Source organism: Lepus europaeus, chromosome 14, assembly GCF_033115175.1.
Source record: "Lepus europaeus isolate LE1 chromosome 14, mLepTim1.pri, whole genome shotgun sequence".
Classification (NCBI taxonomy): Eukaryota; Metazoa; Chordata; class Mammalia; order Lagomorpha; family Leporidae; genus Lepus; species Lepus europaeus.
Window position 1 is genome coordinate 94132139 of NC_084840.1, and position 20979 is coordinate 94153117.

Below are 20979 nucleotides of genomic sequence, written 5' to 3' on the forward strand. Positions count from 1 at the left end.
CGCCACGCCCCAACACCGGCCCCATGATCCTTCTTGTTGACAGCTCATTTAATTTATGAATTATCTCCTTTCAAGCAACACAAGAGAGTGTTTTTTTAGCTCCTCCATTTTTTTTCCCCTTTAAACTCCCATGATTTCATGCACAGCTGAAACTCCTTAGAAGAAATAGTGTGGGGGGCTGGGCATTGGGATGCAGCAGGTTAAGCCACCACTTGTGACGCTAGCATCCCGTACCAGAGTGCCTGTGCAGTCCAGCCTCCTGCTACACACCTCGTAGGAAGTAGATGAGGGCCCCGGTGCTGGGCTCCTGGCCTTCATGGGGGATGCCTGGACTGAGTCCCTGGGTTTGGCTTGGTCCAGCCCTGGCTGTTGGGGCCATCTGGGGAGTGAACCAGCGGATAAAAGATCTCTTCCCCTCCCTGTCTGCCTTTCAATAAATCTTTAACAGAGGAGGAGGAATTGGACAATCAAACAGATATTTCAGCCCTTGCTTCAGGTCTCCTAGCCTTGTCTCCAGACAACCCCGCCCTGTAACAAAACTCCCCTACCTTCAAAAGGGAAAAGTATCACTGTACACATAAAATCAGGGACAACTCCTCTCTGCCCTGTGGCGCCATATGAGTAGTGATCCCTCAAACAGGCAAAACACTTTTCAGAAGGGGTGGCTATTAAATAAGAAGAATGACCCCCACTTAAATCATTCTGCAAACATTCAAGCAAGCCCGTCACCAAAGTCCATGTGGCTTCTAGCGATATAGCCCAAGCCAAGCCTAACTGACAGTGTTGTCGGGCTTTTATCCTGTGCTTGGAGATGAAAAACACAATTTAAAAACGGCCACAAGTCATGCAACAGGGATCAAGGCATATGCTACATCAGCATAAGAAAATGTATGCAGCGGGGCCCGCGCTGTGGCACAGTGGGTTAACGCCCTGGCCTGAAGCGCTGGCATCTCATATGGCACCGGTTCGAGACCCGGCTGCTCTACTTCCGATCCCACTCTCAGCCTGGGAAAGCAGGAGAAGGTGGCCCAAGTCCTTGGGCCCCTGCACCCATGTGGGAGACCCGGAAGAAGCTCCTGGCTCCTGGCTTCAGATCGGTGCAGCTCCAGCTGTTGTGGCCATCTGGGGAGTAAACTATCGGATAGAAGACCTCTCTCTCTCTCTCTCTCTCTACCTCTCCTCTCTCTTTGTAACTCTGACTTTTAAATAAATAAATCAATCTTTAAAAAAAAAATGTATGCAGCGAGCCCAGGTCAGGAACATGGATCTAAAGGGGGGGGGGGGCTCTCATCGATTTGTCCCAGTACTTGGTAAATGGGGCTTGTAGTGCGTGTCACCCGTATGACCCACTCTTTGCGGGCAATCCAGTCTTTCCATCCTTAGAAGCAATCACTGTTTCAGGACTTCCTTATACGACTCAGAGCCAAGTGATGATTCTGTTTCCTCTGGTGGATACGCTCCGCCTGCAACCCAGGGACACTAGCACTGCTGAACACCGGTGTCTCACTGAAAGCACAAATGTTTAAAATTCCCAAACGGAACATCGGTCCCAGCCTACGGACTCCGGAGAGTTTGTTTCTGTATCGCTTAGGTTTTCTCTATGCCTCTGTTTCTAACCTGAAGAATAAAGTACAGGACGCGGGCCATCAAGCTGCAAGGTCGCTTCAGACTGGTGTAACTCGCGCATTGGCGGACTTTCACACCCATGTACGAGGTCCTTGTCAGGGATTAAGGCTTAGAGCTACCAAGGTCTGACACACATACTTAGCCGTGGAATGGAAGTTAGGAGTGCCCTTCCCCTGACCATGTACCGGCCACTTCTCATGGTTTGGGTCTGGTCAGACACTGCACTTAATGGCCTGCACTTCCTGAACTGTTCTTTCCCCCTTCCAGCGACGCTGACTCCAAAATGCAGGAGTATTTAGACTAAAAACCAAAAACACATCTGGAAGGCACTCCAGGTTTGATTCCCTGCATCACGTTCTTGGTTCTCCAAGTTCCTCTATCTGGGATCACCCAGCAACATTCACACTGCGCTTGGTAAACTCCCAATAACTTAACCATCCAGTATCACTTACGATGTATCTCAAAATAATTCTCTTTCCCAGGGAGGTACTTCCTTCATGTTTCCTACGCCTCCCACCGCCCCCACCCCCACTGCTTCCATCAGTGGGGGCTCTCTGCACTTTACAATAACCAAGCATCACCCATGGATCCCAGAACTTCTCCCCTACAAGGAATACAAGGACCCCGGAGTTCTGGCTCCCTTAGTACACGGCAACTGCACCAGGGGCCCTCACCACCCCATTCTGTGCTCTAATAACTTTTACCAATTCTCAAAACCAGGGATAAGACCTTTATACATCGTATGTGCCCCGCAGAGCGCGCAACACAGCGCTCGAAGACTTGGGTCTCGAGTGCGTGTCAGTCCACACAGTGAGCCACAGGCCCCTCCTTATGGTAGACTCCTCTGCACCTGGACACAGTGACCACACTGTGGTCGTCTCCTGATGCTCACAGGCCTTGCCTCTGTCTCAGGACCAATGTGGAACAGACGCCAAGGAAGCCAGCGACGTGGGAGTCATCACGTTTTTGAGTATTATTTTTTGTTTGTGTGAAACAGAGAAGAAATCTAGTGGATTTTTCTTCATAGGAATGCAAGGAAATAATTTTTCCTATTTGATTAACTTGTCTTGAAGAGTATAAAAATATTAGAGGTTTTCTGTTGAGTAAAACTTTTATATCTTTTAAATTTAATTTTCATATGCAGATTAAAGTCAAAATCAGAACTGCTGTCTTCTTTAGTTCTAGGTTTTTTGTTTTTGTTTTTGTTTTTTTTTTTTTTTTTGGACAGGCAGAGTGGATAGTAAGGGAGAGAGAGACAGAGAGAAAGGTCTTCCTTTTTGCCCTTGGTTCACCCTCCAATGGCCGCTGTGGCCGGCGCATCTCACTGATCCGAAGCCAGGAGCCAGGTGCTTCTCCTGGTCTCCCATGAGGGTGCAGGGCCCAAGGACTTGGGCCATCCTCCACTGCACTCCCAGGCCATAGCAGAGAGCTGACCTGGAAGAGGGGCAACCGGGATAGAATCCGGCGCCCTGACCGGGACTAGAACCCGGAGTTCTAGGTTTTATCTTCTCATAGTTAGTCTTTCAGATTCACTTTCTAGCTGTATATATGATCACTTCACACACATATTGCTTCATTGTTATACACATCAAGCCTATAAGGTTCTTAAAATATCTTGCCCAGACAAAATATTCTTTCACTTGAATTGAAAACTAACTATACATTTTATTAGCTTCCAGCAAAAGATGACATGGGAATATTTTAACAATTATCAAGTATAGGTCAGATAGAAGATGGGAATTAAACTCATGTTTCATTTGTGTATCTGCCAAATAAAATTAAGATTTTTTTCCTGTGACTTAATGAGGGTAATAACAAGAGAATAATAAAAGTTTGTTTTTATTCTTTTTGTTGTTGTGTTGTAATCTTTAGAGACTTAGCTCAAAATGGCCTGCTTTTAGCAACAGAAAAATTCCTATGGATTTTCCTTCTTTTTTTAAAAAACAACAAAGCCTAGGGCACCAGGAAAATCATCTGTGTGTCTGCCCAGCCATGGCTCGGCTGCTCTCAGATCCCCTATGTCTCAGTCACAGAACTTTCAGTGCCAAGCAGCAGGCCTGGTCTTGTATCACACTGGACCTCGCGAGAATTAATCAAAAATTCTCTCTAGAGGTAAGGATGGGGAAGATGGATTCATCAGAAATGGTGCAGACACACACAAAGAGTGCCCTGGATACCAAATCCCATTTATCACAGGATTGTAAACTGTACAAAAACACCAACAGGCTTCCATTTTTCTCCCGACTAAAGAAATAAGAGAAGAGCTACTGTTAATCAAACTGGGACCAGCGGATACAATGAGAAGCAGAAAGTGTCTTTGTACACAGAAGTCACCATTATTCACTGCACTTCTCCACTTTGGCTTACTCCAGTATATTTTCTCAACAAAGGGAAACAAATGGAACCTTCCAGAAAACGTTTTCATTCCACCTGTCACTGTCATTTTCCTAGCGCAGTTTTACCAAAACCACATCAGGCGGGATTCCTTTTGTCTTGGGCTTCTACAAAAGCCAAGTGTAACGGGACTGAAAAGGGGACAAGACATTCCCTCAGACGAGAGACCACCTACCAACTGCCGTCATGTAATCCCAGCGGTCAGTGAGGCACGTGTTGAAGATGAGGCGATCGGACGTTTGCCCCTGGCCAACCAGTGCGATGCGTCTCTCCAGATTCTGGCACACAGAGGCGGTCCAGCCGACGAGGAACCAGAGCACCACCAGGAGGATCACGGCCAGCATCCGCATCACCCGGCCGCCGGTCATGTACGGGATCCGCTGGGCTGTTCGTGAAAGGAACACCTTCAGCACCCTGCAGAGGCAGAAGACCAAAGTGCAGAGGCAAAGGTCACACTCGGAAGACAAACTCCAGGACATCCGACGGTTCTTCCTAGGTGCAACTCACACTCACACAAATCCATTTATGCAGAAACGACATCCCTCATGTTTCAATTTAATTGCAGTTTGTCTTCCAATAGCAACACAGATATCTTGAGTTAGCGACCACTGAAGCAATACGTTCACAGAGACGCAATTCTTTGGGCATATCTTTGAGTTTCAAGGAGTAGTCACAGGACTTTAGGAATATCTGTAGGCAAACACTGCTTAGACAGATAGGGTTTCTGGGTGGGGACCAAGAAACCCTGAAAGTAAGTAGTTGGATTTTATAACAGGAAACTTAGACCAAAGCTCCCTTGAACCAGTTGTGCAATTTTATAGTCATTAAAGGCATTTTCTGAAAATCATTCCACATGACCTCCATGTATAGTCTCCTTATTATGTTACCAAATTGATAATGAAATACTAAAACCAGGAGGGGTATTTACACACTATGCTAAACTAACAAGGTCATGGCACTAAGGAAGTAGATGTGATTTTGAAAAACTTGGATACATGTAGGTGGCACGAAGGATTGAGGACCACAGGGCGAGATGATACGTAAGAACTGCTCTATCTCCAGCCATACCATAGGGGTCCCCCTTCTACCCAGTCTTCAGCTGTAGCTCTAGAACATTCTCAGCTGATTTTAATTCCCCACCCTCTTCTGATATCTTATGTCACAAAATTGTGATCTGATGTAAACAACCCTGAACGGTTGACAGCTCTAGAAGAGCACCCAGAACCAATATCCTTAAGGCAAACATAAATTCCCAACTTCCTGCACCCTCCTCTGCCTCATTCCTCCAATAATTTAAAGCCACATACACTCTCCATAACAGTCACTATAAATCCAGAGGTAAACACGCTCCAAGCGGTCTGGACGATTTATGTTATTTTTTGTCTACACAGACTTTCAGTAGCTCTTCAGGAATTAACACATCATACCCAGGAAAGAAAGTTAATTTTTGCAGGAGATTCTTTTTTATACCCTTTTCTCCAAATATCTTTAACCACACTGTCCTCTGGCTAACATGAAGGTTTATGGATAAAATATTCACCCTCAATTTTTCTGTGGCAGATACTAGGATCAAATACAAGGAGCACAAAAGAAGATTTTGTTTTTTGATTTTTTTTCAAAATTAAGATTTATTTATTTAGGACACAGAACAACAGTGGGAAGTGACACAGAGATCTTCCATCCACTGGCTTCATCCTAAAATAGCTGTGACAGCCACGCCTGGGTGAGGCCAAAGCCAGGAGCCAGGAGCTCCGTCCACCTAGGTCTTGCACTTGGGTGGCAGGGATCCAAGTACATGGGCATCTTCTGCCTTGTCAGGAGCATTAGCAGGGAGCTGGATTGGAAGCAGAGCAGCTGGGACTTGAATCAGCGCCCAGCGCTCTGATATGGGATATTGACATAGCCAGTGCCAGTTTAACCCCTGAGCGAAAACACTGGGCCCCAGAAGATGTTCTAACTACTGTCCATCTAACCAGGCCCCCAGATTCACAGGGACTCTCCGTTCCCTAGGTGGACGGTAAGGTGTGTGCGGTGTAGCCCACACCAAGCTGAGCACTAAGGCTGGCAGCTCACATACCACTGTGTCCAGTGTGCCTCCAGCACTTCTTCTCCAACCAGTCCCACTGTTAATTATTTTTTCCCCATTACTAACTGTTAAGAATTACTTGTGGGGCTGGTGCTGTGGCTCAGCAGGTTAACGCCCTGGCCTGAAGCACTGGCATCCCATATGGGTGCCAGTTTGAGACCTGACTGCTCCACTTCTGATCCAGCTCTCTGCTATGGCCTGGGAAAGCAGTAGAAGATGGCCCAAGTCCTTGGGCCCTTGCAACCGCATGGGAGACCTGGAAGAAGCTCCTGGCTCCTGGCTTCGGATTGGCCCAGCTCTGGCTGTTGTGGCCAACTGGGGAGTGAACCATCGGATGGAAGACCTCTCTCTCTCTCTCTCTCTCTCTCTCTCTGTGTAACTCTGACTTTCAAATAAATAAATAAATCTTTATTAAAAAAAAGAATCACTTGTGTTTGTTCTCTAATTATGCCCAGTGTTTTCATGCTATCTAATTTAAATAAGCATTAAATAAAAATAATCATACATGATTTTAAAACAAAGGGACACTTGTTTCTATAAAATCTATCTTGAATGTTTTGGAAGAACTCTTAAACAAGATGCTGAAATGCCATGTTAACTTAGATGAAAGTGAGGACATTTTAATATATGTGGATGATCAATAAAATAATATCAGATTATTTGGAAAACTCAGATTAATTGGAAAACTTCCTTCTATTTTCATGGGTAAAGAACCAGCATTATGAACACAACCACAGCAATGCAATGCAATAGGCAATGCATTCTGGCGATTTGGTACAAGGAACACGAACACCAAGCATCAGACCCATAGTCAAACAGAGGCTCTTAGTTTAAAAAGATAGGTGAACGGCTATTTGTTTCATTTACATATTATTATTCAAACAGCTTTAATTGATGCATACAAATTGTACATATTTATGTGGTACCGCAAGATGTTGTTGTGAGAACATGGGTGTCTAGGGGAGGAGGTGCTGCGGTCTGGCAGCTCCTTGCCAACACACACGTCAGCATGGGCAATACTGCACCAGCCCAACTATGTGGCAATGGACAGCCCCACCCACACTGTGGGTTTGATGACTGACAGCCACAGGTGTATCGTGCTTCAACAGCCATGGCCCACCACCAGGATAGTTGCAGCCAGCCCACACTACACCTGGCCTGGCCCCCATGGCAAGCGCCTTCTGCGCGCCATCCAAACTCCCTTCCCTTTCTGTGTACTGTGCGAGCCCCACCCCTTTCCAAGCAGCAGAGCCACCATGTGAGCTTGTAACCAACATGGCTGCAAGCTGCGCTCCTCCCCCGATCTGTAGGTCCTTTTCATAAAGTTACCATGTGGGACACACCCACTCCCATCCATGCCCCTGAAGACAGGGCACTGTGGAAAGTTCCTAAAAACGGCAGGTGCTTGAGCCCTGCCCCTAACTCTGCCCCATCTTGAATATTCAGTCTGGGTTCCACGAAGTTTACCCCTCACACCCAGGAATCTGTAGGGAGCTTTCCTCAGGTGGACAGACACTGCTTCAGAGAAAGTAGAAAATCGTCCATTTTCTGAAACTTGGAGATTTTCACACTCCTCGTTCACACTGAACCTCAAGGAGAGCTAGTCATGGATTCATTAGACAACCGTCTCCTTTGAAACAGTTCTTTATTGGGAGAATTTTCTTTTTTTGCAAAGGAAATATATGTGATCTGAGTTTGCTCATCTTTTAACCAAAAAAAAAAAAATCCCACTTCTAAATTATTAGAGAACCCCACGTCTTCCTGATGATGCTTTGGGCATTTATTGTATAGCCCGAGAATTCAAGATTGTCATAAATCCCATAATCTCATTTCCAAAAAGGAATCGCCAGAGCAGAAGCACCCATGAATCTCCTTTATTACTGACTTTATGGGCTTTCAAACGACAGGAGACATATTAATGCAGCTCTGTGCTTCAATCTCAGCCTTTCCGTGTATGGGCTTTTATAAATTGGAATATGATGCATTTCTCTACCATTGACTTAAAATGAAATGGGGAAACTACTGTCTTTAATAATGGGGCTCTTGTTAGTTTACACAGGTTCATTCCTAGAAGCCATGTTCTAGAAAAGAATATCTAAGTATGCATTTGTATGAAAAGCAGTTGTGGGAAAAAATACAGTAATTAAACCTCTTATGTAGGTGACTTTCCTACTATATTTTCATAGGTAAACTTCCAGGCAACCATTGGTTCTAACTCTTTGTTAAAAAATATATTTATTTTATTAATTTCAAAGAGTTACACAGAGAGAGGGAGAGACAGAGAGAGAGAGAGAGAGAGAAAATCTTCCATCTGCTGGTTCACTCCCCAAATGGCTGCAATGGCTAGGGTTGGGCCAGATCATAAGCCAGGAGCCAGGAGCCTCTTCTGGGTCTCCACGTGGGTGCAGGGGCCCAAGTACACGAGCCATCTTCTGCTGTTTTCCCAGTTGCAATAGCAAGGAGCTGGATTGGAAGTGGAGCAGCTGGGACTCAAACCGGTGCCCACGTGAGATGCCAGCGCTGCAGGTGGCAGCTTTACCAGCTATGCCGTAGTGCCAGCCCCAGCAGGCTTCTATCTCTGAAGGAAAGCACCAAAAGACATTAGAAGACTGCAAGATATTTCCAGAATTTCATATTCAAAAGCAAGAACTGTATCTCAGGGGCATTGTGGCATGATATGTTAAGCTGCCACTTGGGCCCCCAGCATTCCACATCGGTGTGCCTGGGATCCAGGCTAGTCTCCACGTCTGATCTAACTCCCCGCTAATGTGCGCCCTTGGAAGCTGCAGATGAGGACCCACATATGTGGATCCCTGCCACCCACATGGGAGACCCTGATGGAGTGCTAGGCGCCTGGACTGGCCCGGTCCATCGTTGTCTGCTGTGGGCATTTGGGGAGGGAACCAGGAGATGAAATAGCTCTCTGTCTCTCCTCATCTTTTTGTCACTCTGCCTTTCAAATAAATAAATATGTCAAAAGCGAAAAAATAGTCCTTTAAAAATAAATAAAGAATATTTCAGGTCTCATTATTAATAGTAGACCATTCATGGAAATCATGCTGAAATGATGGCGAATAAGTGGCAGCCCAGGAACTGTCTGTCACCACCTTTGTCTGCCTCTGATAAGTCAGATGAGGAGTGGCCATTGTTTTAGACCGGGCTCTAGGACAATGCCCCAGCAGATCAGACCAGATCAAAATGGAGTCACTCCTGCTACATGACACACCATCCAGCTGACCCCTGAAGGGAGCAGGTGGCTCCCCAGACTGACCACTTTTTCCTCAAGAGCCTCCAGTCTGAGTCAGTGCAAGGAACTTCCCTTTGACTCAACCTTTGCAAAAGGAAAAATAATTTAAAAAACCCCCAAAACAAACAGAAAGCAAACGAGAAGAAATCTGCTATGAACAAGTGAGCTTCTTCCTATTCAGTTTTCTTGTCTCCATCTTACAAAACCCACCGTGTCGTGATCTCCAGGTGCCATAAACTCTCATTCTGCCTTGTAGACTGGGAGCTACCCAGTTCAAAATTACCAACATGAGCCGACCAGATCTGTAACTGAGGTTGATGGTCACCCAACTCCACCATAAGGACTTGGACTCAGGTTACCAATGTCTCTTCCAAAGTCTAGGTGATCTTAGTCACTCCCGGGTGCACCTGATCTCTCCCCAGCCTGGGGCCATGGCTGAGGCACGTTGCCTCCAGTCCATCACGTTCTCTTTCTACTTCTCTGCCAGATCCGTTTCAGCCTCCGTTCCAGATTTTCCTTCCTGGGCTCTCCCTTCCTCAGCAGTGTTTATCAAGCCTGGCCTAAACACAGTCATCTTCCCTCCTTGCCCTATACAGCAAACCCAACAACCCCACCTGCTCTCACTTCAACAGCCATCCTTGCGCGAGCACGTCCCAAATCTACACTTGCAGTGCAGACGCACTCCTCGCCCCAGGACGGGGCGCTCAGCGGCTATGGGACCCTAAATCACCCTGTCTCCACTCCTCCCTCCACCTCCCACTTGCGCCTTGTGTCACCCACCCAGGGAACAGTGTCGCCTAACTGCTCTGCTCGGAAACCTGGCCATGAACTTGCATACTGCTCCAGCATCCACAGTCCACGAATTAAACACATCCTCAAGGATCCAATTTCTACTTCCTCAGTATCTCCCAGCCCCTTGCATCCTCATGGCCCTCTAGATTCCCAGTCACCAACCTGCTCCCAGAATAGCTTCTTAACCGGTGGCCTGACTGGCCTTGGCCATCTTCAATCCTCTACATCAAAGTCGTGTGATCTTTCCGAACTGGTCTGAGGATCATGGTGCGTCCTGTCTATATCCCTTTGGTGGCTCTCTCCACCAACGTCTGGTCCCTCTATCCTATGACAAAGCTCCTTTGAAGACTGCTTCCTCCTTCCCTCAGCAGCCTCTTCTCTGATGCTCCCCGCCCCGCAGTTCTGCAGGTCCCTGTGGGCTAAGAGCAGGTGCCTGCTGCCTTCCCCTCTGCCCGCGACTTCTCTCACTGCCCCTGCCTCCATCAATACAAACACAGTCTTGCTCAGTTCTATTTATCCTTTCATGTCTCAGTGTAGACGCTGCCAGCTATCTGGGCCAGTGGCTCCCAAACAAGAACCATCACTATCATCTGGAATCTTGTTAGAAAGAAGAATCCTCATGTTGCATCCAGAACTATGGAGTGCGAGAGTGGACAGAGGGTCGGTCCAGCAATCTACTTGAATAACCCCTTCCCGGGAGTCAGCTGAAGGTTAGCGTTCAAGAACTGTTGCTCTCATTCTTCCCTAGAGGTTTCAGATTGGAGCAGGTGCCTGTCCACTAGGCTGACTGCTCTAGACCGCCAGATACGTTTTTGAGTGTTTATTATGCTGATGCCAGAATATACGGGTTCTAGGACAAGGTGTTCGGCACAGCAGTCATTACGTTACAGCTTGGGACACCAGCATCCCATATCGGGGTGCTTGCTCATGGGAGGCACCAGGTGGTCGCTCGAGAAGTTGGATGCCCGCCACCAGTGGGGAGGCCCAGACTGAGTTCCTGGGTCTTGGCTGCAGCCTGGCTCAGCCCCAGCTGTTGTGGGCATTTAGGAAGGAAATCAGTGGATGGAAGACCTTTATATCTCTCTCTGCTTTTTTTTTTTAACATTTATTTTACTTGAAAGTCAGAGTTACACAGAGAGAGAAGGAGAGACAGAGAGAGAGGTCTTCCATCCACTGGTTCACTCCCCAATTAGCCGCAACGGCCGGAGCTGCGCTGATCAGAAGTCAGGAGCCTCTTCCGGGTCTCCCACGCGAGTGCAGGGGCTCAAGGACTTGGGCCATCTTCTACTGCTATCCCAGGCCATAGCAGAGAGCTGGAGCAGAAGTGGAGGAACCGGGTCTTGAATTGGAGCCCATATGGGATGCCAGCACTGCAGGCGGCGGCTTTACCCGCTATGCCACTGCACCGGCCCCTCTCTCTGCTTTTTAAATAAAATACAAGTTAATTTTTAAAAGCTTCCAGTAGTGGAAAGTTTTCAATTTTCAGAACACTCACTTTTTTTTTGGTGATTTTTCAGCAACCCTTTTATTTAGAGAATGGAGTAAAAATGGAAAAAAGTACACATCCTCAAGCCACTCTGAACATTTCTTATAAATGGAATCATAAAATATGTAGCTGTTTATGCCTGGCTCCTTTCATTTAATACAATGACTTAAGGATTATCCTTAATATAGCATGATTAAGTACTCTGTTTCTTTTTATGGCTGAATAATATTCCGTTGTATCAAATTACTACATTTTATTTATCTACTCATTGGTGGGTGGACGTTTGAGTTGCTTTCATGTCTTGGCTATCATGAGTATTTTTGTAAGTAATATTTGGTATAAGCATTAATTAATATTGCTATGGAATATGCGTATAATATTTTTGTGTTGATTGTATTTTCATTCTTACGGACATAGACCTTGGAGTGGGGTACTGGAGAGTCTTTTAACTCTAATATTTGAGAACTGCAAACTGTTTCATAAATAGCTACACCATCTACAGTCCCATAGGCAATGTACAAAGTGTTCAATTTCTTCAAATCCTTATACCAGTATTTTGCTTGCCATTTTCACGTAGCATTCTCCCAGGGTTTGTGGTGACATCTCATTGTGGTTTGATTTGAATACCTCTCATAACTAATGAAAAGCTAAGCGTCTTTTCATGTTCATAAAGACCATTTAGATATCTTCTCTGGAAAATCATCAATTCAATTCAATTCCTATTTTAGCAATTAGGTTGTTTGTCCTCTAATTGTTGAGTCATAAAATTTTTTTAAAATTTATTTATTTGAAAGAGTTACACAAAGAGAGAAGGAGAGGCAGAGAGAAAGAGAGAGAGAGAGAGGGAGAGAGAAAGTGAGAGAGCGAGAGACAGAGCGAGTGAGCGAGAGAGGTGCTGATCTGAAGCCAGGAGCCAGGAGCTTCTTCCAGGTCTCCCATGCAAATGCAGGGGCCATCTTCTCCTGCTTTCCCAGGCCATAGCAGAGAGCTGGAACGGAAGAGGGGCAGCCAGGACTTGAACCAGTGCCCATATGGGATGTGGGCACTTCAGGCAGTGGCTTTACCTGCTACGCCACAGCACCGGCCCCCATAAAAATTCTTTACATAATCTGGATACTGGAATTTCATTAAATGTATGAATTTCAAATATTTTTTCCCAATCTGTGAATTTTTTTTTACTTTCTTAATAGTGTCCTTTACTTCATAAAAATGTTCAATTTTGATTAAGTTCAACTGATCTTTTTTGTTTGTTACTTGTGCTCTTGATATTTCTCTGAGGTTATAAATATTTATACCTATTTTTTCTTCCTCTCAAGAGTTTTACAGTTTTAACTCTTTTTTTTTTTTTTTTTTTTTTTGACAGGCAGAGTGGACAGTGAGAGAGAGACAGAGAGAAAGGTCTTCCTTTTGCCGTTGGTTCACCCTCCAATGGCTGCCGCGGTTGGCGCGCTGCGGCCGGCGCACCGCGCTGATCCGATGGCAGGAGCCAGGTGCTAATCCTGGTCTCCCATGGGGTGCAGGGCCCAAGGACTTGGGCCATCCTCCACTGCACTCCCTGGCCACAGCAGCGAGCTGGCCTGGAAGAGGGGCAACCGGGACAGGATCGGTGCCCCGACCGGGACTAGAACCCGGTGTGCCGGCGCCGCAAGGCGGAGGATTTAGCCTAGTGAGCCGCGGCGCTGGCCAGTTTTAACTCTTAAATTTAGGTCTGCGATCCACTTGGAATTAGTTTTTGTAAATGGTGTAGGGCAGAGGTACAGCCTCATTTTTTCATCTTGGAATATCTGGCTGTCCCAGAGTGGGATCAGCTTTAAACCACATCCATCAGTCTTCACAAGGGTCCAGAGAGCCCCCCCCCCCGCCCCATTTCCTCTCCTTTATGAAATCCTCTCATTACTTGGTTAATCCCAATCTTGAGATCATTGGTTGCTATTCTCACCCTGACTTTTATACTACAGTGTCTGTCTAAGTGTTTACAGGAGGTGATAATGGAACGAACCCAGGCCTTCAGCAACCAGGTGGTCAACCAAACGCTGCTACAAGGATATACTCGGCTCCCCACCCAGGAGACAGCGGCCTGAGACATCGTCCCATGCCAGCGAAGAGTACCTCGTCGCCCCATGTCAGCAGGAAGTAGCTCTAAAGACAGATCATCGTCCCTCTACCCCTCCTGGACTTTGGAACTAATGTAATCCCATACAACTCCTGCTTTATAAAAAAAAAAAACAAAAGGGAGGAATGTTAGTAAAATGGTGCAGTCTTATCTGTGGCACAATCTACATGCTGACACCATCCTAGACTCTAGCCCCCACCATTGCTGGAAGCCAGGTGGCCACGTGTCAGCCCCACCCCCATCCTAACAGGATTCACTGCTCCTACCTCCCAGCCTGCCCATCCCCTCAGCGAAGTTTTAAAAGGATCTGTTCCTGAACACGTGTGTCTCTCCCTCTCTCCCTCTCCCTCTCTCCCTCTCTCTCCCTCTTCCCCTCTCCCCCTCTCCCTCTCTCCCTCTCTCCCTCTCTCCCTCTCTCTCCCTCTCTCCCTCTCCCTCTCTCCCTCTCTCTCTCTCTCCCTCTCTCCCTCTCTCTTCCTCTCTCTCCTTCTCTCCTTCTCTCCCTCTCCCTCTCTCCCTCTCTCCCTCTCCCTCTCCCTCTCTCATTCATGCTCTCCTTCTCCCTCTTTTCCATCTTTGCCCCTTCCCTCCAGTCTGTCAGGTTTCCCCCAATAAACTCTTTGCCTTTAAAAAAAAAAGTGGCTGTCCAATTAACCCAGCATCATCACCAAAATGACTACTCTTTCTCCACTGGACTGTTTTACATCCTGCCCACCACACACACACCAATCAACTGACCACAAATGTACGGGCTTAGATGTTGACTTTCAATCCTGTTCCACTGACCTATGTCTCTTCCCATGCCAGTACCACCTTCTCTAGATTGCTGTAGCTTTGAAGTCAATTAAAAACAAAACAGGAAGTATGAGTTCTTCGATTTGTTTTATCAAGATTATTTTGACTGCTCTGGGTCCTTTGCTCTTATGACTTTTAAGATCAGTTTGTTGATTTCTGACAAAATTTCCTCTGGGGCCACTTCAGTAGTTTGTGTCTTCCTAGGAATATCTGGAAGAGCCGTACTTCTGTTATTGAACTGTCTGTCCGACAGATCAATCCTTTGGACTAGATACCTGCAAACGCTGGGTGAAGGACTTTAGAGGGACTTGAGGCCAGGCGAGTGGCTGGCACAGTGGAAGAAACATAGGTAACATCACCTAAAATCACAAGCTTATCAACAGTCAGGCTTAAAGGTAACAGTCTCAACATATCAATCAAAAAGCAGAGCTTGTCCAGCAGATTAAAAAAAAAGGAGGGCCCAACAATATGCTTCTTAGAAGAAATGCACATTATATATCAAGATAAAAATAGGCTAAAAGTAAAATGATGGAAGCAAAGATATACCACACTAACACAAAACTAGGGGGACTATATTAACATCAACAAAGCGGACGTCAGGGCAGAGACTATTAGAAGGCACGGTGAGGGTCCTCATCAGCTGTAAATGTGTACACCTCGGAGAGCAACTTCAAATGGCAAAGACTGATAGAACCGTGATGAGAAACAGAGCCACACAAAACATCCCACATCTTCCCTCAGTAACAGAGTGAGCTGAGGGGAAATTGGTGAAGATACAAAAGATTTGAAACAACCTATCAAACAAACCCAAAGCAGAAGAAAACACATTCTTCTCAAGTCCACATGGAGCAGTTAAACAAGGCGGGTCATATCCTGAGACATAAAAAAAAAAAAAAAAAACCTCAGTATTTTAAGAGGACTCAAGTCATACAAGGTTATGTACTCCGACCACAGCCAACAGAGAGATCTATGGGAAATCCTTCAGATATGTGGAAATCAAATAGCCAGTGGATCAAAAAACAAACAAGCCAGGATCACTTGGAACTCTCTGTAAATGAAAACACAGTTTAGTTTTATTGACTAGACACTGTGAAGGCTGGGTGAGGGGCAGCCGAGTAACCAGGTCCCAGGTGACCCCTGGCGCATTTGTAAGATCATCAATATATCCATGGAAAAACAATCCAAGTCCCTGACTCTGAGCCCAGACAGCAGCGGGCGGGAGACAACAGCAGGCACCAGCCTGTGGAAGCAGAGTGTTGGCCTTTAAGACAGCCTGGCTTCCCTTCTTTTTCTTATTTCTTTTTGTTTTTTGTATAAATGAAATAATCCTATTTCTTAGTTGCTTATCTGCTTCACACAAGGGTGAGCGATTTTTCCACTACATGGTATATAAAATTGGGACAGACAGTTGCTATCAAAGAACTTTAGGCTAATAAATTAGCATCTACTGTCTGAGAAGTACTGTTTCTGAATTACTAGATAGGTTTTAGTTTGTGATTTGAAAATTGATTAGAAAACACACCTATGCATATACACACAGACCAAGTTAAAACCCTAAGAACCTGAGTAAAAAAATATCTCATGTATCAAACATGGATATAGCCCTTAAATTATATACATCAATGCAAGCCTCTTTTTAGAAACCTAGAGGTAAAACGATATTGTAATTAGATCATATAATATATAAATATCAATAAAAAGAGGAACTCAATATTGAAAATCTTTGAGTGCAAATGTTCTAAAATAAAGTGTATTTCAAAGTTATGTGTCATACAACAAAGCAGACAGGAAACATGAAGTCAGACAGAATAAGGAAAGCGTGGGGTCTCCCAAGTTTTCTGAGTGAGCTGAATTCCTATTTCACTCACATGTAGTGGTTAATATGTTCTGAAAGTACAATGAAAACAAATTTTCCTTTTATTTCAACTGTTATTCAATCAACAGGTTCTCTCTGATATCAGATTCTCTACGAATACAGATGCCCCTCGACTTACAGTGGGGTTACGTCCAGCAACACCCATCGTAAGTCGAAACTATCAAATGTTGAAATGCACTGATTGCCCTGGCCTACTGAACACCCCAGCTCAGCGACACGTTCACTACAGAGCGGGCGTCGGTTTGCCTCTTGGCCGCGGGGCAGGCTGGGAGCTGTGCTCACCACCCAGCACTGGAAGGGGTTACTACACCATCCATCGCTAGCCAGGGAAGAAATCAAAGTCCAGCTCTTGAGTCGAGTTTCCATTGAAGGACTGCACAGAGGTCTAGCTGATCAGCTACGTCTTCGTTAACATGCTTCTGTCTCCCACGTGCTCCACTTCCTGCAGCAGTCACTGAGACATGGAGTTCCCAGAGTCAGAGTTCCTCACTTGGTTCTGAAAGAGACACGCACGCGTACATCCCAGCACAGGCGAGGACGTCAGGCCACCTGCCGGCCCCTTCTGCAGGCTGGGCCAGGCAGAGCAGGAGAATGGGCACAGGGAATGCTGGCTTATTCTAGCCAGTCACAGCCTGCACAATTACACAGCCACTTTCTGGAGCTCCGGGTGCTGTTCTATGGTTCAGAGAGGGATTCACAACAGCTAACGAGGGCCAGGTCCTGCCAGACACGGGCCTGGGTGCTGGAGACAGACGGGGAGTGTGCCAAGGAGGAAGAGGGATGTGCAGGGCACAGAAGGTGCTGCCTCTTGGTCCTCAGGCTTCCGAGGGCCTCCCTTCTGCTGTAGGTTCCAGGGACCCAAGTGCTGAGAATGACCCAAACGTAGGGCCTTCAGCGCTGCAGACTAACTACACTGAGCCTCTGAGAACGAGCCAGAATCAGGAGAGCACACAGGTACTTCTGTGTGTGCAAGGGTCTCTGAGGGTCCATGCCACGCCAAGGCTTCCTTCATCAGTGCAATTATGAAGTAGATTTATAGTCGCAAGGAACCAAATGACTTCCGATGTTTCCTGTTCCATCCAACATGATACAAAACGGTCACTATGTCTGTAGTGGGGTTGTTTAAGTGCCCAGCTCAGAAAGCCCGGGGTGGCCCATAATGAGTTAACAAGTGGGAAAAGAGGAAGGCAAAGCCACTTAGAAAACCCTACTTTTTGGTCACTTGCTTCGAGTGCCAGTATTAGTTAATTCTGGAAAAGCAACGTACACCCTTCAGCCTCTGAGAGTTTGTGTTGAGCACGTCACCTCTCTGGGAGGCACCTGCTATGGCACTAATGGTCAAGAAGCACTGGGTGGGTCCAAGGTGAGGCTCATTCACCTCTGACACTGAGTGATTTCCAGTGCACCTCCCAGGCTATGGAACTTTCTGTGGCTTTGAAATTTGCTCAGCTTCCTGTCCAAACAGTACCTGAAATCACAGACAGGAAGGAAAAGTGATCCTCCTCGGAAGCTTAGAAATGAGTCCCTATTTTTCTGATCAATAAAGTGGTTCTTTAAAAAATTCTTTTTAATGCATTTGAAATCAGAGAGACGGAGACAGAGAGAGAGAGAGAGAGAGAGAGAGAGAGAGAGAGAGAGAGAATCTTTCATTGGTTTGTTGGTTCACTCCCCAAATGCCAGGGCTGGGCCAATCCAAAGGTGGGGATCCTGCAATTCAATCGAGGTCTCCACATGGGTGGCAGGGACCCAGGTGCCTGGCCATCACCTGTTGTCTCCCAGGGTGTGCTTCGGCAGGAAGCTGGATTGGAAGCCACTCTCTCATGGCATGTGGGCATCCCAGACAGTATCTAAAGGCCTGTGCCAAACACCCATCCCAGTGTGGGTCTCAAATGTCCCTAGGAGTAACGCTCCACTTGAACGTGTTCTGCACCTCAGAGTAAGCGGCCAGTAGAGACAAGAACCCACAGTGGGCTCAGCAGAAGGGCCTGGCAGCCCTATTGTTAGCAGTATCAGACGGGGAGCCTTTGCCACTTTCCAGTCAAGACGCAGTGCGCACAGCTCCCGGTTCCAAGGCTACTTCACTGGTTAACATGACTGAGGTGGTGCCTGGCCACAGCCATGCTGAATCTGCTTTGTGTTAAAGTCCTCTGGGGCCTTAAACGCCATTTATTGCTGGGGGCAATGCAGGAGGACTTTTCAGAGGTACTGGGGGGTGCCCGCAGGCCATGCTGAGCCACCTGCTAACAAAGGTCATTATTTCTTTTAAGGTAAAATTGTTAGCTTTCAAAAACGAGGACTAACCAACACCTTGTTCCATGGTCCGTGAGGACAGGTGAGTCTAGCCCTTAGCAACAAAGAGGGATAAGTGTTCTCCAGGCACTGGTCCGGTCACCACCACTTCTCCACCACCAGCGGTTGTCCCAGGCGGGCTCCTGGCTCTTCCAGGTGGACACACTCTTGTGTCATCTGTCTTTCTTCTATTTCTTCAAATTGACAGACATTTACATACCTGCATATTTTTTCATATCTTTATATGAACACATGAATGAAATACCTATACATATCTCCTACTCACTTTTAAAAAGTTCCTAGGAAACCAACTCAAACATAAAAAATAAAGCCTCCGGCACACTGCAAATTCACAGCGCTTGTGAGCACAGCAGAGGAAGCTGCTGAGGACCCAGGGCAAAGGGCCCTGAATGAGGCAGGGAGGACAAGCCTCAGGCTTCCTGCAGCTCCTCCACAGCGCCGGTTATAACAGTGCGGAAAATGGTCTTTTGTTATTCCTTGCTTACCCTTGGAAGAAGGAAAAGCCAAGGTGTTTTCAGAAACTATCCCAGGGAGTAGGAGAAGGTTCTTTAAGGTTGTTGTTGTTGTTGTTAATCTCTCTCCATCTCCTTTCAACTTAAAAACATTTCCTCAGGGCCGGGGTGCCGCTGGCTCACTAGGTTAATCTTCCACCTGCGGTGCCGGCACTCTGGGTTCTAGTCCCGGTTGAGGTGCCAGTTCTGTCCCGGTTGCTCCTCTTCCAGTCCAGCTCTCTGCTGTGGCCCCAGGAGTGCAGTGGAGGATGGCCCAAGTGCTTGGGCCCTGCACCCGCATGGGAGACCAGGAGGAAGCACCTGGCTCCTGGCTTCGGATCAGTACAGTGCGCTGGCTGTAGCAGCCATTTGGGGGATGAACCAACGGAAAAGGAAGACCTTTCTTTCTATCTCTCTCACTGCCTAAGTCTGCCTGTCAAAAAAAAAAAAAAAAAAAAAAAAAAAAAAAACAAAAACAAAAAACAAAACATTTTCTCAATTTGCTTCCTGAAAATATACCTAGCTTTTCTGAACTAAGAGCTACTGCCGTGTTCCAAGGTGGCAGAGGAGCGACAGGGTGGTCTGATTTAGGCCGGGTGAAATTAATATTAAAAAAAGTGGAGAAAGTCCACTCTCAGGGGCACCTGCAGTAGGAGGTCCTGCAAAGGCAGCAGAAACAGCCCAGACCTGTGCGGAAGGAGCAGACACACAGAAAGGTGCATCCAGACAACAGAAGACCAGCCGCCTGGATTGGGGAAGAAGGTGCCCACCCAAGCAAACCAGTGACATTGGATTGCATGGGCCTGTACCACTGCTGGTGCAGTGGGAGGGAGAGCTTAGTGAACTGCGCCTTTTTTTTGACAGGCAGAGTTAGACAGTGAGAGAGACAAAGAGAAAGGTCTTCCTTTTCCGTTGGTTCATCCCCCAAGTGGCCGCTATGGCCAGCGCTGCACTGATCCGAAGCCAGGAGCCAGGTGCTTCTCCTGGTCTCCCACGCAGGTGCAGGGCCCAAGGACCTGGGCCATCCTCCACTGCACTCCTGGGCCACAGCAGAGAGCTGGCCTGGAAGAGGAGCAACCAGGACAGAATCCGGTGCCCCGACTGGGACTAGAACCTGGGGCGCTAGCGCCGCAGGCAGAGGATTAGCCTATTGAGCCATAGCACCAGCCAAACTGCACCTTTTTGAGTTGGCCCGGATCCCTCAGGACAGCAGGGTGATTGCTCACCCAGGGCAGCAGTGGGAGGGTGTTCATAGCAATTAGTGCCTACATCAACAAACTAGAAAGTCACTAAATAAATGAGCTATCAGTGCATCTCAAGGACTTAAAAAACAACAGCAAACCAAACCCAAAACTAGTAGTAGAAAATAAATAATTATAATTAGAGAAATGATAAACAAAATTGAAACAAAAAATACAAAAGATCAGCAAAACAAAAAGATTTTTAAAAAATTAAAAAAAAATTGACATACCACCAGCCCAACTAACAAAAAATAAAAAATAAAAAATGAGGGAGAGGACCCAAATCAACAAAAGCAGAGATGGAAAAGCAAATGTAACAACAGACACTACAGAAATAAAAAGGATCATCGGGAATTACTACAAAGAACTGTGTGCCAACAAACTGGGGAATCCAGATGAGATGGATAGATTCAGGGACACATACGATCTTCCAAAAGTGAGTCATGAAGACATAGAAAACTTAAACAGACCCATAACCCAGACAGAGATTGAATCTCCCAACAAAAAAAAAGCCCAGGACCA

The 20979-nt window shown here is 46.5% G+C and overlaps 1 protein-coding gene across 1 annotated transcript in view; it reads right to left on the reverse strand.

Moving 5' to 3' along the window:
* Window positions 1-20979, reverse strand: part of GPR158 (G protein-coupled receptor 158) — a 344765-nt gene that overhangs the window by 22665 nt on the left and 301121 nt on the right. The window contains exon 7 of the mRNA XM_062211168.1: window positions 4196-4434. Coding sequence (XP_062067152.1) covers window positions 4196-4434 — 239 coding nt within the window. The remainder of the gene's footprint in view (window positions 1-4195; window positions 4435-20979) is intronic.